Source organism: Rana temporaria, chromosome 1 (assembly GCF_905171775.1).
Source record: "Rana temporaria chromosome 1, aRanTem1.1, whole genome shotgun sequence".
Taxonomy (NCBI): domain Eukaryota; kingdom Metazoa; phylum Chordata; class Amphibia; order Anura; family Ranidae; genus Rana; species Rana temporaria.
In genome coordinates, this window is record NC_053489.1 from 140,732,363 (window position 1) to 140,759,758 (window position 27,396).

General features: G+C 45.4%; 1 protein-coding gene across 2 annotated transcripts in view; it reads right to left on the bottom strand.

Annotated features, from left to right (window-relative positions):
• MCC (MCC regulator of WNT signaling pathway) overlaps positions 1–27,396 on the bottom strand; it is a 415,517-nt gene that overhangs the window by 288,601 nt on the left and 99,520 nt on the right. Inside the window, exon 1 of one of the 2 annotated variants that reach the window (XM_040343584.1) lies at positions 14,974–15,578. The exons of the other annotated variant lie outside the window; for it this stretch is intronic. Coding sequence (XP_040199518.1) covers positions 14,974–15,030 — 57 coding nt within the window. The 5' untranslated portion in view covers positions 15,031–15,578. Of the gene's footprint in view, positions 1–14,973; positions 15,579–27,396 lie in introns of those variants that run through there. 2 annotated transcript variants of the gene reach the window in all.

Genomic DNA, 27,396 nt, shown 5'->3' on the forward strand with positions numbered 1-27,396 from the left:
GATAGGAACGCCCAGTCCCGCAGTCATCAGAACCCAGAAGCCCTGGACAAAATCAGAATATAAAAAGGTATGTACGGAGGAAAAAAAACGGAAAATTGTATCATACTTACCAGTAATTTTCCTTTCCTGGTGCCTATCCATGGCAGCATACCTGTGACAAGCTCCGCCTTGGCTCCTCCCTCAGGAATAGTGAATATTATAAAAGAGTCGGTGAACACCGCCCCCACATTCTCCGTAATATAGAAAACCGAGGGTGGGAGCGTATGCTGCCATGGATAGGCACCAGGAAAGGAAAATTACTGGTAAGTATGATACAATTTTCCGTTTTCCTGGTGCCTCCATGGCAGCATACCTGTGACAAATAACTAGCTGAAACGGGTGGGATGCTGCTTAGAAAATTTATTACAAGGACATCATTAACAAAGGTTAACAAATGGAGGAGGCGACGGCTGACTTGATCGCCTGTCTGCCAAACTCTACCGAAGAGAGAGCTCCCGGGTCCACCCGGTAATGTTTCATAAACGTGTGTTGGGACGACCAGGTCGCTGCCCTACAGATGGTCTCGATCGACACGTTTGCCCTTGCTGCCCAAGAGGCAGAAACTGCCCTCGTGGAGTGCGCCTTAATCGCCGACGGAGGATCCAGACCTCTTGCCCTGTACGCTTTATGAATTAGTTTCACAATCCATGAGGAGATTGTTCTCGCTGACGCCTCTTCGCCTTTTCTTTTCCCCCAGGGGATTATGAGCAACTTGGAAGAGTTTCTGAAAGGCACTGTGGCCTGGAGATAATGCTTCAGCGTGGAAGCAATATCTAGCTCGTGAAAAGAGCCTGAGTCCTGCTCTAGGAATGTTGGGAGTGCCCAGGGTTCCGACATGGATAAGGATGATGCAACTTTGGGGATAAACCCCCGAACTGTCCTGAGTTCCACCCTGTCGGGGTAGAACACGATGTGATTGTCGTCTGCTCCTAGAGCTTGGAGCTCTGAAACCCGTCTGCCCGATGTTATGGCTATCAAAAATGTAAGCTTCAAGGTTAGATTCCACAGTGATGCTGAGCCCGAAGGGGCAAAGGGCGGATTGACTAGGGATTCTAGGATGACAGCGAGGTCCCAGGTGGGAAAAGACTGCCTAGTTGGCGGCCGGATTCTTTTGACGGCCTTGAAGAATTGGACTATTAGTGGGTCCTCGGCCCACCTCTTCCTGGTTGCCGATGAAATTGCTGCTACTTGTACCTTTAATGTACTTAGGGCAAGACCCTTGTTTAGGCCTGCCTGCAAAAAATCAAGGATTTGAGAAGATGATGGAAGCTCCGGATCGCAGCTTTTGTCAGACATGAAGGACCTGAACTTGTTCCACACTTTCCCGTATATACTGTTTGTGGAAGGCTTTCTAGCCCTTAGGAGGGTAGCAATAACTTCGCTGGAGCAACCTAGAGATTCAAATTTTTGCCTTTCAGTCGCCAGATGTGAAGGTTCAGCCTGCCTGGATCTGGATGAGTGTGACACCCCTGAGACAGGAGGAAGGGTATCAGAGGAATCTTGACTGGGGGTTGCATACTCAGGAACATTGCCGTCGGAAACCAGGGACGTCTCGGCCAGTATGGTAGAACTGCTATTACTATTGTTGATTCGATCATTGCCCTCGCCAGGAGTTTTGGTATCAGAGGCCGTGGCGGGAATGCATAGGCCAGATCGCATGTCCAAGGGGCTGTGAGAGCGTCCACTGCCTCCGCTTGGGGATGCGGTAGCCTTGAGATGAACCTCGGAAGCTTGGAATTGCTGGCAGTTGCGAATAGGTCCAGCTCGGGGAGCCCCCAGTGGTCTGTTATCCAATTGAAGATGTTGGGGTGAAGAGACCACTCGTTGGCGTCTACGAACTTGCGAGATAGGAGGTCGGCTTGTACGTTGAGGCGTCCTGGCAGGTAAACTGCCCTTAAATCCCCGAGATTTCTTTCTGCCCACAGGATTATGGGCTCTACTTCCCTTAGCAGGGGTCTGCTGTGTGTCCCTCCTTGACGATGTATGTAAGATACGGCGGCCCTGTTGTCCATCCGTAAGAGCACTGGTTTCCCTGAGATCTCGAACTCTAGGGCTAGAAATGCCCGGTAGACTGCCCGGATTTCCAGGATATTGGACACCAGGCCTGTCGCCTGAAAAGACCATCTGCCTTGCACTGAAATTTGATTGCAGTGTGCGCCCCAGCCTGCTAAGCTGGCGTCGGTGGTAACTATGGTCCAGTTGACATGCCCTAACGCACGTGGCTTCGTCAGAGTTTGTTTCTTCATCCACCAATGGAGGCCTCTGAGCATCCGGGTCGTCAGGCATATGTGTTGAGCTAGAAACCGTTTGTTCCACTGCCTCAAGAACTCCAATTGAAAATATCTCAAATGCCAATGGGCCCAAGGGACCATCGGGATGCAAGATGACATCCTGCCTATCAGGCTCAGGCAATTCGAGGCAGTCGGATATGGTCTGGAACTCGCATTCTTCATCTGTCGGATGATAGACTTCACCTTCTGGGGTGGAAGGGACACTGTACCCTTCTTTGTGTTGAAAAGTGCTCCCAGGTAGATCATTTCCTGGGTTGGAGAAAGATGACTCTTCTCCTGGTTTACCTTCCATCCGAATCTCGTCAGTGCTGTCAAGAGAATTTCTCTGTGTTCCAGTAGCTGGGCTGGCTCTTTCGCTAGGAGAAGAAGATCGTCTAAATAGTGGTATACTCTGAGCCCCTGTTCTCTTAAAGGGGCTATGAAGGCGATCAGGGTCTTCGTGAAGACTCTTGGAGATGTACAGAGGCCGAAGGGGAGACTGCGAAATTGAAGATGCACTTGGCCTACTGCGAACCTCAGATACTTCTGGAAGGATGGGAGTATAGGCAAATGCAGGTAGGCATCCTGCAGGTCTATGGACAGCATCCAGTCCCCCGGTTGGACTACCCGAATGATCGTTTGTAATGACTCCATCTTGAATCTTTCTAGGGAGATGTAGCGATTTAGCCTTTTCAAGTCTATGACTGGTCTCCAACCACCCGTCTTTTTGGGGACCAGAAACAGAGTCGAATAAAACCCTGAAAACCTTTCGGATGGGGGTACAGGAACCACCGCCTGCTGATCCTGCAAGGAGAGAAGATATTGTTGCAGCGCTTCTGCTTTTTGAGGAGACTTTGACATCTCTGTCGGAGAGAAGAAATCTTTGGGGGGTTTGTCTAAAAACGTCCAGAAATGACCGTATTTGATCGTGGAAACTACCCACGGATCCTTGCACTCTTGCTCCCAGATCTTTGAGAAGAGTTGAAGTCTGGCTCCCACAGGGACTGCTTGGGACGGCTTGGCGTCAAAAAGACTTAGTGGGATCCTGTGGAGTAGAGGCTGTTGTCTGTCTGCGGTTTTTCAGGAAGGTGGACTGGGTGCTCCTCCAGTTTTGTCTGAAGCCTTTTCCCTGCCTGGGTTGACGATAGTCCTTATTCCTAGAGTACTGGAATCTAGGCGCAAAAGACCTGGAGCGCCTGGACCGTCTGTCTTGGGGTAACAGGCCCGATTTCCCACCAGTGACGCGAGAGATGGCTTTATCTAATTTTTCCCCAAAGAGGGCTTTTCCATCAAATGGTATCTTGCACCAATTCTGTTTCGACGCAACATCTGCCGACCAAGGCTTCAGCCACAGGGCTCGCTTGGCCAATACTGTGTGGAGCATGGATCTTGCGGAGCATCGAATTGAGTCGATGGCAGCCTCTCCAATAAAGTCTGCAGAAAGTTTCAGTTCATCTAAGGCCTTAATAATGTCCTCCTTCGGCACCTCCTGCTGGATGGCAGCCTCTATGTTATCCGTCCACACACGTAGCGCGTTGGATACTGACGTCAGGGCTATTGAGGGTTTACAGGCATTGCCCGCCATCTGGTAAGCTTTCCTTAAGTCTAGGTCCATTCGCCTATCGAGAGGATCTTTGAATGCAGTCGAGTCCTCCATTGGTAGTGTAACGTTCTTTGCTAATCTTACCACTGCTGCGTCAACTGTTGGAGGGCCTTCAAGCATTGCGGAGTCGGCCTCTGAGAGGGGGTATAGTTTCCCCAGACGGTTGAGGGAAAATCTTTTCTCTGTTCTCTTCCACTCTTCCTCGATCAGGCCTTTAATTTCATCCATGAGAGGAAAAACGGAGATCTGACGTTTGAGATGAGGAAAAAAGGCTTTAGACTTTTTGAGCTCTGTCTCGGGTTCATCCCAGCCGATTGCCTGCTTTACAGCTTGTACATAGGGTTGGACCATGGCAAAGGCAAAGCCAGATGCTTCCATGTCGTCAGAGGAGTCACCTGAGCCGTCATTCTCTTCTTGAGGTTTAGAGGAGGAAGCAGGCGCTGGGCGCGGCATTCCACTTGTGGAGGGCCCTGGGGAGACCTCCTCAGCCGGATGGTCCTGAGGAGGGGACACCGGCTGCTGTGTCGGCATTGTGGCTACCAACTCCGCAAAAGAATCCTTTATTGCCTTTTTAAGGAGGTCCGCCACTTGTCTGCTTTCGGACTCTTTGTCCGATGCGTAGTCCTTCAGGCAGACTCGGCAAAGTCGCTTATGTGGAAGTGGGGTGGCCCCACAGGCCTGGCATTTTGGCGACCTCTGTCTCGGGGAGCGCGAGTGATGGCGCTTTTTGGCTGAAGCCTTTTTCCCATTCCCATGGTCGTCACGCCTGGGGGACCTGCCTCTACTGAAGCTAGAGTCGGAGTCTTCGTGTCGCCTGGAGGTCTTCTTAGACGTCTTCTGGCGTACAGGGCTGCAATACATAAAGTTACCAGCCTCAGTGCACTCTTTTTTTTTTTTTTTTTTTTTTGAAAAACATAGACCTACCTGAATGTAGGTCCTTACCTTAGGTGTAGAGTAGGCTCTTGTATGGGCGGCGAATGGCTCATTTTAGGCGGCTTAACGGGGGCAGCAGCTAATGGAAAAATCAGGGAGAAAATGCAAAAGGGTTAACCTCTTAGTCCTAACCCGACTCAGGAGGTGCCATTAGTCCCCTATTTTATATGAAAAATTACGCCCTGGGGTTTTTTTTTTTTTTTTTTTTTTTTAACTTTCTTACCCCCTTTTTTTTTTTTTTTTTTTTTCTTAAACTATATATGTATATTTATATATATACCTGGAACGGGGACAGCAGGTGTCAAAAAGTGGAGCTCTTGGGCAGGTGAACCTCTCCCGACAGCCTCAGGACCCTTCTGAGGCCGTCAGGGAGTTTAAATAGGATTCACCTGACAAGGGAACTCCTTTGCCCTGAGCTCAGGGAGCTGCTGGCAAAAAAACGCCATCTTTCCCTTATCAAAAATGGCCGCCGTGGCCTCCGTGTCTACTGCGCATGCGCGAACCGGCCGCCCTAGGACCCAGTGGTCCCGGGCGCCGGCGCATGCGCAGAACGCGGCCGAGGACGCCGCGAGTACACAAAAACCTACAGGGATGGCGCGCGCGCTCCCTAGGGGGGAGAAGACCATGGAGAGGGGCACACAGTGTGTGCAAGGGACTAGGCAACCGAGTGGAAAGGGGAGCCCCAAGAAGTGGGGAGAGGGGGGGGGCGGATGAGAGACATGCCTCAAGGGAGAAAGAGAGAGAGAGAAGAGTGAGGGGAAAACACAGAAAAAAACAAGATGCAGGGATAGCTGCTGCCTCTGAGCCATAGAGAGCTAATGCCTGATAGAAACTTTGCAGATAGCACTCAGAGTTTAAAGGGCTACAAACTGCTAGTCCCAAAAGAACCTACAGAAGGGACTCCCAACCTTATAAGCGCGTTTAGCTGCCTAAGAGAAGGGACCGCATCCGGGAGAGGCTTGAACCCGGATGGACGCTGCCGAATGCAGAAGGTAAGGACAACTGTTCCAGTAAATTCACTGCCATGAGGTTTGAGGAAAAAAAGGAGAATGTGGGGGCGGTGTTCACCGACTCTTTTATAATATTCACTATTCCTGAGGGAGGAGCCAAGGCGGAGCTTGTCACAGGTATGCTGCCATGGAGGCACCAGGAAAATGAAAATGACCTGCAGAAAGTAAAATGTCCTTAGTATGCTTAGTAAGCTAGATGTAAAGTTAAAAAAAAAAAAAGTTTGGGTGAACCCCCGCTTTAATGACTTGGAGAGGATCTGCAAAGAGGAGTGGGACAAAATCCCTCCTGAGATGTGTGCAAACCTGGTGGACAACTACAAGAAATATCTGACCTCTGATTGCCAGAAAGGGTTTTGTCAAATACTAAGCCATGTTGTGCAAAGGGGTCAAATACTTATTTTACTCATTAAAATGCAAATCAAATGAATAACTTTTTTGAAATGCGTTTTTTACTGGATAATTTTGCAGTTATGCTGGCTCTCACTGTTAAAATAAACCTACCATTAAAATGATATACTGATCATTTTTTTCAGTGGGCAAAATGTACAAAACTCAGCAGGGGATCAAATACTTTTGTCCCTCACTGTATGCTGCTGATATCCAGACTTTAAAGAGAACCTTTAGTTTAAGGGTTCCATCTGGTACAATGTTTGTTTTGAGTCTGAAAGCAGTTGTAAACTGTTACCTATATCCAAAAAGAAGTGACTGGCCTCAGGTGATACTCAGAGGTGAAACATAAGCTGTACCAGTTTTTTTGCAGTCGTTTGTCCTGTACATCCTTGTAGAATAACTCAGATGAAAAAAACATTTACAAACTCAAAAAGCAGGGGATGGGAGGGTTGCAGTGACACAATGTACAAAAGCTCTGAGAGCCGATCGTAGGGTCACACAGCACAGGAACAGAGCCGAGGCTGTTAATCAAAGGCTGTGTGCTAGAGATCCCTCCGGTCACCTTTATTCTCTTGGTGTCAGGAAAACTGGTCAGGAATGACTTATGCTGATAACAGAAGAATGATAAAAAACAGAAATGGCACGCAGTGCTTTGGAAAGAGGCAAGTAAACGCTACAGAAATATCTGCTTTGTTTAGATTTCATGCGTGACGTTTACAACCACTTTTACTGCTTCAAGACCAGCCGCTGTTATATTGCGGCAGTTTGGCTCTCCTGGGTGAATCGCTGTCATAGTACGTCGGCTGCTTTAAGACCACTAGTGGGCGCGTGACGTTGATGCGTGTGGCCAGTAGGCCGCGTTGTCCACCGGCCACCTGCGATGCCTCCTGAGAGAGACAGAACAGACAGATCCCGTTCAAAGGAGCATAGACAGATAGTCTGTTCCTACTGATTAGGAACAGCGATCTGTCTCCTCACCCAGTCAATACACTGCCCCTAACGTTAGAAACACCTCCCTAGGGAACACTTAACACCTTGATAGCCCCCTAGTGTTAACCCCTTACTTTACATTTATACAGTAATCCGTGGCCATTTTTAGCTCTGATGACAGTATACATGTCATTGGTCCCAAAAAAAAGTGTCAAAAGTGTCGATATGTCTGCCGTAATGTCGCAGTAATGCTAAAAATTGCTGATTATTGCCATTTCTAGTAAAAAAAATACAAATGTCATAAATCTATCCCCTATTTTGTAGACGCTATAACTTTTGCGCAAACCAATATACGCTTATTGCAAAAAAAAAAAAAAAAAAAAATGTGTTTGGGTACAGTGTTGCATGACTGCGCAATTGTCAGTTAAAGCGCCAAAGTGCCGTATCACAAAAAATAGCCTCGTCATTAAGGTGGCAAATCCTGACAGTCCTTAAGTGGTTAAACAAGTCTTGGGACTCGTACTGCAAAGTTACAAAGGTTTTCATGTTCCTTGTATCACCCATCTACTCACCAGAGAACGAATCAGTCTGAGATCATTCATTGACCAATGAGTATGCAGGGGATATTAGAAGTCTTTAGGCTGAAACCGCTTTAAACTGCAATCTTAGAAATAAAAAAATAAAAACTTCTCATTACATCACCAACCTCATCTCATGACTTTCATTTCCATGTAAATCCTTTGGCCCGGATTCTGCGCATGCGCAGAATCACGTCGGAACTACTCCCTAAGATACGCCGGATCACTGCCTATGACGTGAATATAACCTACGCCTAGCCATATTCACGTACAACGAAAACGACAAAAGAATACGACGGCTTGTGTTCCCTGGTCCATACCTTTGCATGGGTTGCGCCTCCTATATGGGGAATAACTTTACGCCGGACGTACGACTTACGCAAACCACGTATATTATGCGCCAGGCGCAAGTACGTTCGTGAATCGGCGTATCTCCCTCATTTGCATATGTGCATAGAAAATCAATAGGAGCGGCAAATGCGCCCAGCGTAAATATGCGTCCACCATACGCCGGCGTAGGAAAGTTACGTCGGTCGGATGAAGCCTATTTTCAGGCGTATCTCAGTTTATGGGCAGGGCGCATAGATACGACAGCGCATACTTACACGGCGTATCTCGAGATACGTTGGCGTAAGTGCTTTGTGAATCCGGGCCTTTGTGTTCTATTCGTTATCTGTCAGCTTGTTCAACACCACTCAAATCATACAAATCGAATTTGGATACATTCGATGTCCTCCACTTTGTAAACCTAAGTCATATAGATATTCAGTACCTGCCATAAGCAGTTTAAATACTACCATGAGATAGAAGGGGCGAGCTGGGGAGAGGCCATAAATAATCAAATAAAATGGAAAAGGAAGGACACAACTACGGTACTTAAATATGTCCTATATTAGTAATGGAAGAGAATGTTCCAATTCATCAACCAATTTCAATATCCACACGAAAAGTGAATGCAGAGATGCGACTACAGTATATCCATCACAGATTTGTTGCAATACGCAAAATACATCGAACAAAGCTGACTGTAGGAGCAATAGCCTGCGTTCAATCACAAGGACTCGGCATATGCGCTGTGACCTTGGTCAAACGATGACACTTTCAAGACGTTGTATCCACAAATGTGGCTCAGTCAAGTGAAAACAGTTCTCGCTTATTTGTCTGCACGTTCCATCTACCGGCTCAAGTAGCAATCAATGCCTGATCATGATAGACCTGAAAACTCATCTCCTTGCCTTCTGGTAAACAAGGCTCTGAAGGGTAATGTCTTCAGTTAGTCTCGGACACTGCAGATGGCACCGCCATAGTCCTGCTGGATCAGACTCTCCATTTCCTTCAATCAGGAAATGTTCTGTTACTCCTAAATCAACATTGGGGAATAACCACACCAAGGAACAACTCGGGGTTACTTTACACTGACTGCAATGCCCAGCACTTCTAGGATAATTAAAAACGTATGTACCAATGTAAACTCTTACAACTGATGAAAAAAACTTGCACCAGAAATCTTCACAAATAGATGGCCAATAATTCATAACAATCATCTTTCGCTGGTGTGACTTTGGAGAACTGATAAAAAGGGGAAATCTACAAATCCTAGTACTTTGTTCAAAACATTGCCTCTACATTTTCACACTTGGCTAAAAAGGTTTGTACACAATGCATTTTCCTGTGCAAAGCATCAAATGAAACACCATTGCAAAGAGACTGCTGTAATCCTTAAGGTTTAACTCCAGGCACAGCGTTTAGTATAAAAAAAAAAAAAAAAAGACCCCTGCAAATAAATGGCATAATGTGCTAGTATTCAATGCATACTAGCATAATTATGACAGACTTGTCTGTAAAGGCTTGTACACATATTCGCCAGCACACCAAGGATCATTGAAAAAACGTCCAAAAATGTAATGCATAATAGCGATCCAAAAAGCAACGTTTCGAGGTCACGCAGGACCTCTTCGTCAGGCAGACGAAGAGGTCCTGCCTGACGTTGGACGTTTTTTCAATGATCCTTGGTGTGCTGGCGAATATGTGTACATGATTTGCTTTCCGGTTCCCAGCTGGTGATCGTTTCAGCACCCTTTTACTTATTGGCCATTTTCCTGGAAGGTGTGCAGTTGGAATATTTTGTGATTGTCTGTAAAGGCATCCATTCTGCGTGCCACTGACAGGGCTTCCATCTTCTCCAGTCTAGCTTCTGTGTTTGTGGGCTCTGCCTGTCTGAAAGGCCGAGCTGCAATGATATCACGCCAACGCACGTGTACGGGAGTCACAATCGCGGCACAGCGCTCTGGATTTACTGCGCTTCATAGCACTGTGCGCATGCACCAGTGATGTCACCGGCTGAAATAATTGTTTATATCTCCTATACGATGCACATTTAGGAGTTAACTACTTGCTTACTGGGCACTTAAACCCCCTTCCTGCCCAGGCCATTTTTCAGCTTTCAGCCCTATCACACTTTGAATGACAATTGCGCAGTCATGCAAGACTGTACCCGTATGACATTTTTATCACTTTTTCCCACACAAACTGGAGGTTTTTATTTTTTGCTAAACATGTTTCATAGTTTGTTATAACATTTTGCACTGATAGGCACTGATGGATACTAATAGGTGGCACTGGTGGTGAGGCACTGATAGTGGCACTGTTGTGCACAGTTGACTCTGCAGCTGCTCTCCTTGATCAGGACCGATGTCCCTCTGACAGCCGTTGGGGATTGGCTTTTTTTCCTCCTCACACCATAAGCGTGAGGAAAAAAAAAATAGCCTATTACCGACTCTGTTTACATCACAAGATCAGTTGTCATTGGTTGACAGCTGATCACATGGTAAGGGGCCAGGATCAAGCCCTTACTCCGTTCTGTGATCAGCTGATTCTCAGACTCGCTAATCACAGAGCACGCCACACGCTCCCTGCAGGGGGCGCACAGGCCGCTAGAGCACGGGAGGATGTCCATTGATGCACCCTCCCAGGAAAGTAGGTCCGTCATTCAGCTATAGCGCGGAAAGGAATGGGATAATCAAATTTACCTTTATTAAACACATATCGGTAGGAAGAAACCAAGCAGGGCTTACTACCGCTTTATAAAATATATTCCTCAATAGCCACACTATGTGCAGTAAATGGCTTTGCCAAACTGGCTATAACCTTATTAAAAAAAGAAGAGTAAGGAGAGAAGGGAGCAGAGACCAAGCCGATCACCCTGCACAAGGAGAGAAAGCAACCATGACTGGTCTGCATTACAGGAAGTTTCTGCACAGAAGCAAAGTTCCACGCTGGATTACTGCACACAATTGGAAGAAATGCACAAATTACATGAAGACTTGGGCTCCATGCACACTTTTTGTAAGCTCCTGCTGCTGTTAATCACAGCCAGTCAGCCAATGAAAAGAGAGCGGGAGCAGGGCCGAACCCCTCTTTTGTGTGTGTGTGGACATGGTGTGGCTCAGGAGTGAGCCTGCTCGAGTGCCCCATAGCAAAAGGCTTGCTATTGGGGGCACTAGGCAGGGGTGAGGAGCCCGGACCGCCAACAGGGGCCCAAATAAAAAGATAACGACATTATCCTGCTCCTGGGGTCTACACTTTACATAATTCCAGGAGGCTTTAGCCGAGGCCTACAGAGTGCGAGAGGAGGGCAGAACTGATTGCGCTTAAGGGTGAATCATGGGGCTATGAGGACCAATGAGTGACAGCTGGCTGATCACAGCAGATTTACATTATGCTCACAAGATATGCCAGTATGTTTATTGCAGACAGGGCTGATGTTAGAAATCATGGGGCCCCGTACAGCCTACCTGGCAGCCCCCCCCCTCCAATATATCAAGACCATATTTTCACAAAAAATACACTAAAATCATTACTAGTGGACACAAACATAATAGAGAACTTGTGTGAATTAGCCCTTTTTTATTTGTGTTTTTACATAAAAAAAAAAAAAAAAAAAAAATTATATATATATATATATATATATATATATATATATATATATATATATATATATATATATATATATATATATATATATATATATATATATATATATATATATATATATATATATATTCAGTGACAAAGGGGAACAGGGGGGGGGGGGCAGGCTGTGTTTCTCCCTGCAGCAGCTTAAAGCCGGGAGGAGGGGAAAAAATTGGCTTTCAGCTGCTGCAGAGGGCCGCACAGGGCATCCTTCTGTAACTCCCCCTCTGCCAAACCATACTAATTCCCCCTGCTGTTTGGGCCCCCCTGCATGCCCGGGCCCCCTACAGGAGGACTGGTGGTCCCCCCCTATCAGCGGCCCTAATTGCAGATAAAAGTAGCAGAAAAGTTAGGGAGTTGAAAAAATGACTAGGGATGGGGGGTTTGAAGTTCCTCTTTAAGGGCAAAGGCAACAAAATTGGTCTGGCACCTATATGTGGATAGAATACCGGTGTGTTTGGTGTACATGATGATACTGCAGGCAGTAAGGAGGTAATGAATGAATGTCTCAATACACACAAGTACCAAGCTAGGCACTTTCCTCAGTCACACTGAACTGGACATGGGCTGCAGTCTGTGCCGCTGATGCTGCAGATTTTATTCTCCGGAAATCTAAAAGGACAATGAAGTGCAGTCCTGCTATATGATCCAATGCTCTTGTGCATAATATGTATTCACTTAGATTGTGTTCCATACTCTAAGGATCTTTGGCAGGAGCCGCCAAGATTGCCTGTCTGAAGCCGTGTTTGAAAAGGGCACAGCAAAAAAAAAAACTTCCCAAAAGGAATCTGCTTCCTTTACCCTTCCCCCATAAAGATAACATTAAGGAATACGCTCTAAATGCCAGATCAAGTAACACACAGAGATTGGGAGTCTATGGGGCAGCTGCACGCTTCTTTTATTTTACTGACATCTTAGCCTCCGTCAATCCATAAACTCCTTTTTAATCTCTTGGCTTCTTGTCTGGGTGACAACACATAAGCAGGCTCAGTGAAATCTGTCAGTACTTTACACAGATGATGGGCAAAGCCGATCAAAAAAGGGAAAGCGCACACAAAGCTCCCAATGGAGCCAACTTACATTTACAGGCAATTTACTGGAGATCTGGTCTAAAAAGACCCACTCAGGTTTCAGCTTCATTTTTTAATTCGATTCAAAACCAATAGCTGAAAAATGATTGCTTTGGGTAGAAGTTGTTTTCTTTGGTTATCTATTAGTAGGGAGGAATGCCCCAATACCAGTTATTTTAAGAAGAGGACGATACTTTTTCTCAAGTACTTGCCTATACCAATTACCAATACCTATTTTTAATGAGTTCTATGAGTTTTTTTTTTTGTTAAAACACATGACTAGAGCCGGAGCCTCCAAATTGAAAAAAGGTTGAGCCCACCCACTTACGACATCAGCGAATCAACATTGACTACCTGCTTTACTTCCAGGTCAATCAGGACAGGAAGCAGGTCCCAAGACCGGATTGCTGGGAGAAAAAGCGGGCGGATTGGCCGGGGGGGGGGGGGGGCCTAGAAGCAACCTGATTGGCCAGGGGAGGGGGGTGAAGAAGAAATCGGATTGGCCGGGGGAGCAAAGAAGCAACTGGATTGGCCAGGGGGGGAGCGAAGAAGCAACCGGATTGGCCGGGGGGGGGGGGGGGGAGCGAAGAAGCAACCGGATTGGCCGGGGGGGGGGGAGCGAAGAAGCAACCGGATTGGCCGGGGGGGGGGGGAGCGAAGAAGCAACCGGATTGGCGGGGGGGGGGGGGAGCGAAGAAGCAACCGGATTGGCCGGGGGGGGGGAGCGAAGAAGCAACTGGATTGGCCGGGGGGGGGGGAGCGAAGAAGCAACCGGATTGGCCGGGGGGGGGGGGAGCGAAAAAGCAACCGGATTGGCCGGGACGGAGCGAAGAAGCAACCGGATTGGCCGGGGAGGAGCGAAGAAGCAACCGGATTGGCCGGGGGGGAGAGAGAGAGAGAGAGAGAGAAACTACCGGATTGGCCGGGAGGGGGGGAGAAGAGAGAGAGAGAGAAACTACCGGATTGGCCGGGAGGGGGGGAGAAGCGAGCGGATTGGCCGGGAGGGGGGGGGGGGGGAAGCGAGCGGATTGGCCGGGGGAGAAGTTGAGAAAGCCGCCCGCAACATGGATAGGGCAAATGCGGGGCTGGCGGACTTGAGTGGGTCCGGTCGCAACCCCCCCGCCCCCCCCCCCAGAAATAAATAAATAAAAGGAGTACTGGCCACCACTGTTCACACATGTGCGGTCAGATTATGACAGATTTCAGCCCCCTCTGATATGACTATGTTTAGCGGTTCAGGTGAATTCAGGTGTGAATTGCCAAAGTGTAACAATTGCAATCGCACTTGAACATGCGCTGTGGTCGGCCCGCACATATTTGAACCGGCTCCTTTGAAAAGGCTGCAGGTGGACATGTAATGCAAGTCAGATGCAGTTCAAAACGCATCCAATTTGCATATTTGTGACCCAGGTCTTACGGTATCAGTTTTAGTTGTTTCAGAGCATTTGTACTTGTGTAAATGCTCATCATTAGAACCAATATCTGTGCAACGCAAATTATTAGACTATCGGCATACACCTTCCTAGAAAAGTTTCAGATTCTACCATTCTGTAAAAAGGCGATACGAGGGTTACAGCAATCTCCGCACCCCCATTAACACCTAAACATTTTGTCGCTTAACTCCTGAAGCACGCCATCGCTCAAGGTGAAGAATCCCATTATTCTAAATGAGACCATTCACACCTGAGCCTTGTGTCAATTTGTCACCTCAAGCTTGAAAAAGCTCCTTTAGCGCAGAATCACACAATTTTGGCCCCAGAGAGACTTTAATAATGGGAGCGTCTGAAATTCTTAACGCCCCCAAATCACCTGACTGCACTCATGCCAAGTGTGAAAGGGAGCCGAGTATAAAAATAAATAAAAAAACACAATAAAAGTGTTTATTGCCTAAACTGGAAAGATGACAGCTACAATCTGGAAAGCTAGCCATCATGCGTTTCCGATTTCTAGTACGTGACACCAGTTTTATCATGCATGCATCTCTTTTTTTTCTGCATTCTTTAGTTTTTAGTACAAAGCCAAAAAAAGAGATCACAGAAAGGGCAGTCGAGTGGTTTAATGACTCAGACAGACATAGGTTTCTCTTAACCTCTTCTTGCCTAAACCCCAAGCTACATTGAAGGTCCCATAGTACGGATTTGCCTACTACTTGAACATGCATAATGACAGAACACTTACCTCGCTGGCTTCAGCATTCGATCCCTCCTTACAGTTAATCCCAAGCCCAGAACTCATGTTTCCAGTCTAAAAGGATGATGGGGGTTTTATCCAATAAGCTTTTACGGCACAAACATTTCAGAAATCCTGGCAGCACCTCTTAGCTGGTCTTCCAAAGCAGCAGCAGCATGCATCCTCTGGTCCAGCCATCCACAGGCACAACTTTTACAAGTGTGACATGCAGGAGAACGCGCTTTGACACACATAGGAATGAGCTGATGCTCAGCCTGAGGAGGTCCGGCTTGCTATGGAAGTGCTAGACGAAGACATACAAAAACAGTAAGCGTACAGCAACAGGACTTGTGATCCTAAGATGAAAAAAAAACCTCAATGCTTGGAAAGAGCTGGTGTGCAGCTGTGCTCGCCTATAGCAGTGTCCTGGCCTCTGTGTGTGCCTTCCACTGAGGACACCTCTCCATAGAAGATCAGTGTGCAAAGTCCACTCCAAGCATTCATGAACACACAAAGCACCTCCGATAGGAAACACAAGACACTACATGATAAACTTTCTGGCTGCTTCTCACATACGAGTGCATGGCTTTGTGATCAAAAACAGCTGTCTAGCTTGTGGCTACAGAGTGCAATGGAGGGACGGGCTTGGAGCGGTGACACACTCCAGAGGAGGGGGCACCAGGGGGAAGCAGCCAGAGCACTTCTCAAATTAATGGATCTTCTTTCAAATGGATAATGAAACAAATATGCCAATACATTATGTGGCTGTTACAGTATTACGGCTTCAGTTAACTGATGGCTGTTTTTTCTTCATAAAATAACCTAATTACTGGTACAATTGTGTAAGTTTATAGAAGGCAGAGTCGGTGTCAAATATACTCCAGTAATCTAGGACAGATGCACCATGTTTTCATCGCCCATAGAGACCGGGGTGACTCGCCATCCACGCAATCTGGAACCAAACGTATACCCCAAAAGGTGGCAACACTTGGGTATGACTGATCTTAAAAATAAGACCAAAAGCACTGATTCTCTTGGATTAAATTCCAATGTCAGACTAAAGCAACCCATAGAGGAATCAAGAGTTTTTTTTTTGCCCCATACATACATCCGTACGTACAAGGAAGATGGAAATCACTCCAGCTAAACTATTGTGTTCCGACAGTGGGGAGACTTCCCTACCGTCTTAATACACTGATCAGTATTGCCAGCTATAGCCGGTGTTCTGCCGATTAGTGCCCCCCTGGCGGATTATGCCCCCCCCCCCGTACTGCGCAGCTTGCCTCCCAAAATAGCGAAACATGTGGCCTCACGTTCTCGCTTTGCTTGGCCTCCTGGCTCTTTTTTTTAACATCCTCCCTGTCCACGGGGAAGGTAAGGAATGAGCCTGAATGTCGAAGTGTGCGCAGGCGCCGTCTAGGGCTACATGTTCGGCAATTTTTGAAAGCAAGCGCCACGCCTGCGCAGTACGGTGGGGGGGCATAATCCGCCGGGGGGACCTTTTTCAACAAGACACTGGCGGCACTGATCGAGCAACATTTACCTGACAGGCTGGTTGTACAGAGGTCAAATCGGTAAATTGACTTTTGCACAACCACTGTCCACATGCGTGGATTTAACTTTGGCCAGTCCCTGCTGTACTGGCCGAATGTCGATCAATGTATGTCCACACACACAATCTCACAAGAGATCTATCAAAACAAATAGCAATGTTCCTATCAACCAAACACTTTATCTTATGGTGGCCAAGCATGCTTCGATTTTATTATCCGTCCGATGTGTGATTCAATCAAAAGGATTAAATACACAAATCTGAAAGCCACCATTTCCCTTCCAATGGATACTTGCTTTAAATCAGAGATTTGATCAAAGTGAGTCAATCGGTCAGGACCAAAAAAATTATCGGTTGCACCAATTGTAAGTGCTGAGATACTTTATTCATTAATAGGATCAAGTTAATGGATTACGTGCTGAAAAAGAGATGCGATTGTGAATTATAAACATGCACTATATTGTCAAAAGTATTAGGACGCCTGCCTTTACAGGCACATTAACTTTAATGACATCCCAGTTTTAGTCCGTAGGGTTCAATATGGAGTTGGCCCACCCTTTGCAGCTAGAACAGCTTCAACTCTTCTGAGAAGGCTGTCCACAAGGTTTAGGGGTGTGTTTATTGGAATGTTTGACCATTCTTCCAGAAGCGCATTTGTGAGGTCAGGCACCGATGTTGGATGAGAAGGCCTGGCTCGCAGTCTCCACTCTTATTCATCCCAAAGGTGTTCTATTGGTTTGAGGTCTGGACTCCACCCCAAACTCGCTCATCCATGTCTTTATGGACCTAGCTTTGTGCACTGGTGCGCAGTCATGTTGGAACAGGAAGGGGTCATCTCCAAACTGTCCCCAAAAAGTTGGGAGGATGAAATTGTCCAAAATGTCTTGGAATGATGACGCCTTAAAGCGTTCCCTCCATTGGAACTAAAGGGCCACGCCCAACCCATGAAAAAACAACCCCACACCACAATCCCCCCTCCACCAAGTAAGTCCTGACGTCAACCCAATAGAACAAAGTTTCTCAACTCCAGTCGTCAAGTACCCCCATTAGGTCAGGATTCAGGCTTTCCATTATTTTAAGAGAGCAGAGTCCAACGGTCGGGAGGAAGTAGAGAGAAGACATTGCTGGAAGTGGCAGCAGAGGAGCTTTGTCATTGGACCGTCTGGCACTCGGGACTCTGCTTTCTTGGAGTTGCCATTCATTTGGCTGTCAACAATGATAGAAGGAGGACATCATTGGAAGACTCATATCTTGAGTTCCATTACCACTGGATACACACTCAGGTAACTCACAACAGTAAGGTTAGTAGGGTCCACAACTATTGGTAAGAGTATTCATTCCCTTCATTTGTCTAAGTGTTTGAAACAATTCTGGGTGACCATCTATGACAGGGATAAGCAATTAGCGAACCTCCAGATGTTGCCAAACTACAAGTCCCATGAGGCATAGTGAGACTCTGACAGCATCAAGCATGACACCCAGAGGCAGAGGCATGATGGGACTTGTAGTTTGGCAACAGCTGGAGGTCCGCTAATTGCTTATCCCTGATCTATGACAACATAACATTTCAAGACACCTGTGATTTCATGCCATTCAGCGTGCACTTTTTGTGACTGCATGGACCATATGTCTGTATATGCATATGGACTACACAAGTGCTGATTGTAATAGTTTTGAGACCAATATTCTCCACCAAAGATCACCCTTTGGGGTGATTTGCATCACTGGTTTAGTGTGCCACACATATATATGTATTTTTATTTCAATATATAATTTTTTTGTGCTTTGGATTTATCACCGTGCCTTGGTGTTCATGGATTACCACTTATCTAGGGTTTCCCTTCTTACATTTGTTGTAATATTCAATTATTTCACATTTTTATATTATTTGGGTTGACACTAGTCACCTATTTCATTAGCGCCACACTTTATATTATGTTTTGTTCACAATTTTGTCTTATTTTTGTGTTGGCAGCTTGTTATGTTCCACATTATATATTTTGGTTGGCTCAGTATATCACCCCTTACCCTTTCCATTATTTTGCATGGGTGATTTGATCCGTTTCACTGCCTTAGTAATGACCACAGCCCTTTCAGCTGAGGGAAATATTGAAAATATGACCTGTTGGGGTGGGGGGGGGGGACTTGAGGACTGGAGATAAAACATTGCGATAGAACACCTTTTGGGATGAATTAGAGCAAAGATTGCGAGTCAGTGCTTGACCTTACAAATGGGCTTCTGGAGGAATGGTCAAACATTCCCATGGACGCACTCCTAAACCTTGTGGACAGCCTTCCCAGATGAGTTGGAGTTTAGGAGCTGCTGCATTTAAGCGAGCTTCAACCTCCCACTTCAGAATGCGGCACGATTTTGCGGTTTCCTGCTGCCCCGGTAAACCTAGGCCATTGTACATTAAGCTTCAAGTGCCACTAAATAGTTAAAGTGGAACCTAACGGCACCTGAGCACTACAAACTGAAAATGCTACTTTAATTCATTTTTAATATTCAAAGCAAATTCCCATATCCATTCCATGACTCCACGCTTTATTTTGCTCAGATATCACTTTGAAAAACATCCCTCTAGCATTCTACCCAAGGTCATCTTGAGGCTTCATGTAGCATTCCTAAAATCCATATGTCCTTCTCAAGCATGCAGGCAGGAGGGTGTGCTTGGCTAAAAATAAATAAATAAAAAAAATAATAAGGAAAAAAAAAATGCCCATGAAGGCTCGCACGATGTAGGACATAATTTTGTCCGAGGCCAGAAACCAGGAAGCAACTGAAAAAAAAGAGTTTAAAACCAGAATACGATATACAGTACCGGTACTTTCCCATCTATTTACCAATAGTAGCATAGGAATTAATAGTTCATGTCTATTGAGGAAGTTTACTTATTAAGTGTAGTTTTTGTGGTTTTAGGCTTGATATCAAAGAGCAAGACGGTATATATTTCAAGGTCAGCCATTACCCGATAAAATGCTGAAGAATTAGGATGGTCAGACATCACCTGTGTATTGCATGACGGCTTCACCTGTCCCCTGAGACCAACGGCCAAATTCACAGACAAGCATTTATTAGAGAACGACAAATTTAAAAGGCATAAATTACAGTAGGGTTTTTTGTGTTTTCTTTTATTTCTACTGGTATGAAGAAAACCAAAGCAATACTGGAGAGCTTATGCAGAGTATCAAACCATATTCCTGTATTGGGCGTTAAATGCCGGTGATCTGCCGTGCTGGTTCCAGGTATCATGGAAGTTCCAGCGCATGCGCAAACTGATGCGCTGAGATGGTTCCAGCTATCGGGAAAGTTCCTTCAAGCACTGCGCAGGTGCAAACTTGCTGACGGAAATCCCCGAACAGCAGCCGGCATCCAGGGCGACGTGGATTTTGAGGTAAGTGGCCAGTCGGCCTCACTGCGCTCGGAACGGCTCGCTTCGCTCGCTCGGCCTCCTGGCTCTTTTTTTAACATCCTCCAATCCACGGGGATGTTAAAGAATGAGCCTGGATGCCGGACGAGGTTCGGAGATTTCCGTCGGGAAGTTTGCGCCTGCGCAGTCAGTGAAAGAACTTCCCCCATAGGGGAACATTGAGGACAAGTCAACAGCCCTCCACCTTTGCAAATGCTCAGCTCTCACCAAACTACACCCCTCCTTCTCTATTAAGCACTACTGAAACAGCAAGTTACTCATTTTCTGACTGGGTAGGTTATGTCATTGCTTTGTTTTTTCTGAAAATGAGTTGACGTTTGTAGTACACCCACAAGGGAGAATGATGTAAAATAAAGTAGGCCGCAAAAGCTGATCTCTCCGGGACACAATATTAGCCCCTGGCTTATACATCGGTGCCCTGGCCTCAACACTCTGAGTCACTGACTTAGAACAGAGGACAGGGATTGTGACGCTTCTGTGACAGCAATTTAAAGCATGCTTGCCCTGGGTGTTTGTGACAAAGAATTAAAACCAGATACAGCCAGGCAACGAGCATTTCCAAAAGCAGGCCAGCAATGGCAGTGCCCATACTTTATTCACAACAGGTGTACGTTAACATAGGTCTGTGCCCAAACTATGTTCCTATTCTTAACCAGCACAAAATCAACCATCTCTGACCTCTCTGGATGCTTTTAGGGTTCATCCATCCGTTACGACAGGGAAAGGAAAAAAAATAATCAGTGGTTCAGCTGCAGACTTAACCCCCCCCCCCCCTGAACTCAAACACAGCGACTAGAGAGGTTTAGACACATGCCACGGGCTGCAATGCTTTTTTTTGAGGCTGTAGAAAAAAAAAAATAATGCCCCCCTGTTGTGTTCAAACAAATAGGACTGAGCCGCAGTTGTATTGCAGAAATTCCACATTCAGGGGCGTACATTCCTGAATGCATATAGCACTAGACTGAAAAAAGAGGGGGGTTTGGGGTTTTCCATGCGCCTCCATCCCTGTATATATGTGTTTTATGTCACAATGTAGAGTATAAGATTTCCTATCATCTGAGCCCACTCTTGCCACACAGAGTTAATCCAGCTCTGAGCAATCCTCTCTTATTGTTCAGTGAAAATTAACAGGACTTCCAGATAAAACCTGTCTAAATAAAAAGTCCTTTCCTCTCTCCTTGCTTTGAGTGACAAGTTATTTACATTTCTAGCTTGGGTATGTTTATCATTTGTTATGTTATGTTTACCATAATATGAGGTGATCCACAGTATAAAAAGTGAGAAATCCACCCCTCCCCCACATAACACATCCTGGTAATATACAATGAACTGTGGATCACCTCATATTATGATAACATAGCAGAACATATGATAAACATGTCCAAGCTAGATATGTAAATAACCTGTCACTCAAAGCAAGGAGAGAGGAAAGGACTTTTTATTTAGACAGGTTTTTATCTGGAAGTCTGTTAATTTTCACTGAACAATAAAAGAGGATTGCTCAGAGCTGGATTAACTTGGTGTGGCAAGACTGGGCACAGATGATAGGAAATCTTATACTCTACATTGTGACAAAAAAAAAAAAAATTTGGGTTTACATCCACTTTAATGCATCCTATGCAGAGTCCGGACCCCCAGCCCTCCCGCTTTCCTTACCTGAGCCCTGAATTCCCCTGGGCGCGATCCCGCATCGCTGTCTCCACGGCTTCTCGTCTCTTCATTGGATAGATTGATAGCAGTGCAGCCATTGGCTCCCACTGCTGTCGATCAAATCCAATGATGCAGCCACCAGGGGCGGGGCCAAGTCTCACACTCAGCGGCTATGGACACCGAGTGTAGGACACTGGCGCACGGTTGCAAGGTAACCCCCTCTGGAGAGCGCTTCCCAGAGGGGGCCATCTATTGCGGAAAAGAGCTGCGAGAGCCACCGTGTGACCCCAGAACAGGAGGATTGGGGCCACTCTGTCAAAAAGAACTGCACAGTTGAGGCAAGTATGACATGTTTGTTATTTTTAAAAAAAACGAACCTGAAAAAAACTGAACCTTTACAACCACTTTAAGCACATTATGGTCCTGAGGCCTTGTTCACTCCATATTCAACATGCGATTAAGATCTGCATTGATTAACCCAGACGCAACACAATGGTCACAGATAGAAATTGTTTTCTATGTGCCTTGTCATACCTTATCGCTGCGTTAATGTAGAGTATGTATTTGTATGTAGTGCAACTCACTGCAGGGCATGGTGAACAACAGGAATGAAGTTAAAGTGGAACGTAAGTACTTTTTTCAACTTTCCATCCATCAAATCCTCTACCCTTGTTTTAACTTTGGATTGTAAAACTTAATTTTTCTGCAAAAAAAAAACATTATACAGCCCACTTCCTGTTTGTCTGGTAAAAAGCCTAGGCTTATGACATGCACAGCTCACTCTCCTGGGAGTTTGCGAAGAAGGGAGGGGGGGATGAGTCATAGGAGAGCCAATGAGAGCTGCAGAGCTGGAGGTGTGCCTCGGTGTGTCAGTAAATCCAGGAAGTGAAAAAGGCAGCAGCTTCAGCTGCCCAGGTAAAATGGTTGCAGCCAGACTCAGTAGAGGGAGATTTCTGCAGCATATTTGGCAAGTACAGAATCACAATATATATAAAATAATATGTAAAAGTGGTTGGAGGGAAGCTTCAGAATGGCTAATGTTTTTATTACAAATTATGTGAGCAGACTGCAGGTACTATTTAAAAGCGAAAAGTAAACCGTGTAATGCACTGTAACACATTGCATCACCTCTCGCTGCCCCTACACAACGTATACCAGCGTGCACACATTTTAACATGTAAGCTGGTCTGAACAAGCCCAGAGAGCCTGACAGAAGCGTATCAGTAATGGAATACGTATACCCCAGCCACCCCTGCTTCTGAATACTAAATTACAAAAATGGTGTCATCAGGAAGATGGGTCATGGAACAGAAAGAGCTGTTCTACATGGACCGTGTAAAATGAATGTTAATTGCTTTACAATCACCTAACATATATGGTGGCAAAAGGGTGGGCTTTAATACCCACGTGCATTGCTGGGCGACCAAAGTTTATGTGCGCTCACTGCTCATTCCCAGCACACAAATTGAGCTGTCAAAGACAGCTCCCAGCTTGGACTAAAGATCAAGAGCCGACCGGACCTGTTTCCGATCATGTGATCACCGATTGACAATCCTTTTCCCCACAGTGTTCAGAACTGTTTAAAGGGACACCAGGGTGGGCAGGAAGGGGTTAAATCATCTATGGTAGGCACTGTATCATTAACTACATTAATCATGCTGCTTAAACTAGTCTGCTTTAGAAAAAATGCAATTTCTACACAATTTCAGTCTGTTCTAGGACACACAATGCAAAAGATATTTAGGATCTGGTACAGTTGTGTATCCGGTCCCAAGCACTTACTTTTCAACAGAAAAAAAGTTTTCCCTCTGGGCCCTACTCAAAATTGCCGTCCCTTTGTAAGCCCCAGAATTCACTGAAGTATCCCCCTGAGGGAAGTCGTTGTACTGACCACTTGGAGGATATGGCTGTTCGGTTCTCTATTTGGTTACTCCGTTATGGGGGACTGGTCATTACTTTGATGTGTACATCTTGTGCTCATGTTAGTCATCAATGTGTTGGAAGTGTAATTTAAAATCCATCGAGTTGTACTGGCTGCTGGTGAAGATGCATTGTAGTGCTTGTGGTTACGGTTGTAACTGATGTCTTTATACTATTGTTGAAAAGAAATAAAAAATTTGAGGGGGAAAGAAAAAAAAACGCACAAAAACATTTGAGTGGTTAAGTCCATCACTTTCTGCCCATTAAATCGAAATGGTCTGTGTAACCGGGGCTAAGGCAGGGAGGTGTCCTTTGCCTACACACGCTGTTAAAAGATGCCCGTTTAATATTTCAGGCATATATGGACACAATGCCACAAGTGGCCATATTTACATTTGCAGTTGACAAACTAATCCTCATTTGTGTTTCGGAGGAAGAGTAGACCTCTAGCCTATAAAAATTCAGCCTAGCTTTGAGCCTAGTACACAAGGGCCAAATGTTGGGCAACATCGGCCAATTCAATAAAAACGGACCGACATTCGACCAGTTTGTATGGCAGCCAGTCTAACAAAAGTTGGCCGTTGGGTCGGCTTCTGTCAGACGAGCATGCAAAAAAAAAAACAGCAGCCAACCGGCTCCCGATTAGCGCGCTCACCCAATGGCTGAGAATGCGGACTGTATAGTTCCGGCAGGAAGGCCGTCCCCTTATTAGAACAGCAGGGGAGAGCGACATACCAATGCTGAAGCTGAGACGTGTACCCGGTCTTATGCCGCGTACACATAACCGTTTTTAATGTCCTAGAAAAAACGCCATTTTTCTCTACGTGATTCTTGTCAAGCCTGCCTTGCATACACACGATCGTGAAAAAAAATGCTCGAGCAAAGAGCGGTGACGTACAACGCGTACGACGGCACTATAAAAAGGGGAAATTCCATTCAGATGGCCCCAACCTTTGGGCTGCTTTACCCGATTTCGTGTTGGTAAAAGTTTGGTGAGAGATGATTCGCGTTTTTCAGTCTTCGTGCTTTTCAGTCTGTTACAGCGTGACGAATGTGCTATCTCCATTATAATTGCTAGTTTTACCAGAACGAGTGCTCCCGTCTCATCACTTGCTTCTGAACCTTTCGCTTTTTTTCCTGTCGTTAAAGCGTACACACGACTGTTTTTCAAGGATAATTTAAAAAAATTGCATTTTTCACGTCATGAAAACCGGTTGTGTGTACGTGGCATTAGGGTACCCATCTCATGGTCTTGACAGAACTGGATGGCAATCATTTAGTGTCTATGATTACAGTGAATGAATTTTTTTTTTTATTATTCTATGACTGATAAAAAAAAATATCCCTGTGTTGGAAAGGTCCCCACTGACTCCTTTCAATAAAATGGTAAATCTTGAAGTGGTTGCCACATACTACACATTTGTGATTGAATATGTTTTACTGAATTATTAAATAAAAAAAAAAAAATGGAGTTGGCTTTATTTTTTGAATGAAGAAAGGATTGATTATTCTGTCATGTGCTCCTATTGGAAAATTGTAATTGAGACACAATAAAATAAAAATCTGAGTTTCTAGCCCTTTTAATTCATACAACCACTCTCTCCAATAGGACTATAAACACAGTGTATGAGATAAATATACTAGAGCACCGGGGAACAAAACTATTTCATTTTTGACTGTACTGTATACAGTGCAAAAAGGTCACTGGCTGATTTACTTTCATGCATTTCAGAAAAGGACAAATTCCTGTCTATCAGCAATCATTCGTTACACTGTACAGATTGTACATAATCTGCTGACAAACACAAATATCAGTGTCATTTAGAGTAATCCATACTGAACCATATTCCCCGATAGCAATGGTGTGCGCCATCAGTCACATGTAAACTAATGTCACCAAATATCCCTTTCCCAGTCCACTAAAATACTAGGATCCTTATTAAAATAAATAAATTAGCCTGCTTCAAAATAAGCAGACACAGACAAATATTTAGTTTACTTGTAAACAGAGGATTTTCTTCATATAACATGGACTGGTAACATCCATTGTCTTTAAATCATAGGGACGGTCTTGTAAACATTTTCTGTCCAACTTACAGGCCAACCAGATAAAAGGTCACATTATTTTCTTCCTGCTTTCAAAGATCCCTCCATATGCACCACAGAAGATACCTGCAGATATGTCTACATCATTAAATTCTACCTTCAACACAGACAAATCTCTGAATGCCGCATAGAATATCATATTTATATACGTTGCGCCGGGTTACTTTCAAGGTAACCGGTGCTATTGAAATTTAGATTATAATCAGAGTGTAAGTGACTGATTTCAATTTCAATTCTAGAGAGGGTCTCTGTTTCAGCTTGGCTGTGCTGTGGGCTCATTCTGTGGTGCTGGGGTGTTGGAGGTTTGGGTGTTCTCTCCCAGCGGCCAATCAGGAGGTTTTGAGCCTCGCTAGGCATGCTGGGAGAGGGTACTTATGAGACAGACGTCATTTTGTGGGGTTGGCCTTCCGGTGTGGCACCCACCTTCAGGGTGGCCACATCACGGCGCTCCGGTGTTCTGGCCTACCTGGCCGGAGTGTGCGTGCCACTACCATGCAGTGTTCCTGGTTTCGGGCCTAAGTTGGTCCGGAGCATTTGAGCAGGACGGGGACCCAGTGGTCGACTGGGTTCCCACAATTGAAGATCCCAAGCGAGTTTAGCTGTTCGGTGGAGAGTCCATCTGAGGAGCGCCAATGAGAGGCTGTCGGTCCAATAGGATTCTGACGAACCCCCGGGGATCGAGGTGACCGGATACTGAAGGATTGACTCCTCTTTCAGTCGGTACCTGGGTGACGTTAAAAAAAAAAAAAAAAAAGAAGAGGATCCAGGCGTAGCTTGAAGTAGTACAGGAACCTTTTCTGAAGTCGGGGGCAACGTCAGTAGTGTGCATTAAGACGGCTCTCATTCACTTCAATGGAATTTCTTATGTCCAGCTACTTGGGGCAACTTCAGGTCTGACAAGTTGGATCCCAAGTCGCTGTAGGGTGAACCGGCACTTAATATACATGTCTGGAAACAGATGCGTGTCTGGAAAAGCCACCGTTTTTAAAACAATATAAAGTTAAAAAGCAAGTAACTATTGAGCTATTGACCAGTTAAGAAAACCGAATGCCAATAAACATTATATGGTCAATAAAAAAAAGAAAATACGGTCTTTAAAATCACTGAGATATTATACTTCCCACAGACACAAATAGACAAAGAGCATCTTTCATATAGACCATTGTCCCCAACCATATGAGATGATCAAGTTATACCAGACGGTTCACCAATCCACAGCCTGCAAGGCAACATGTTATACCTGAGCTACAGAGTCTCTTGAATCCCATCAAACTCAACTCAAACCAATATTATATTAAGCTGCCCACATAAGTCAAAGGTCTCTTGCACATTGTATGAGCATCAGACAATCCTGGCAGAGAAAAGAAAAGACGGGCTATACTGTATATCTGCTCCGCATATTTGTGAGTATGCGCACACAAGAAGGAAACGTGACATTTGCTAGTATTTGTGTGCATTTGCAAGTATACACACAAAAATACTGACCAGCAAATCAGATTTCTGGGCGTTTTCTGCCGATAGTCGTTAGCCAGCGACTGTTTAAGCGCCTGTGTGTACATTGAAAACAATGGGCTGCATGTAGATTATTTAAAAAAGCCTGTATGCTTGAAAAGTGAGCATTTTCAGGCAGCAGTGTACAAAAAGGTCAAAAATGAAGGAAGGAAGAAAGGAAGAAAAGAAGAAAAGAAGAAAGGAAGAAAGGAAGAAAGGAAGATTGCAGATACTTTTCAAAGCTCCTGCCCAAGGAACCGTCCCACATGTGCCTTCCAGCCA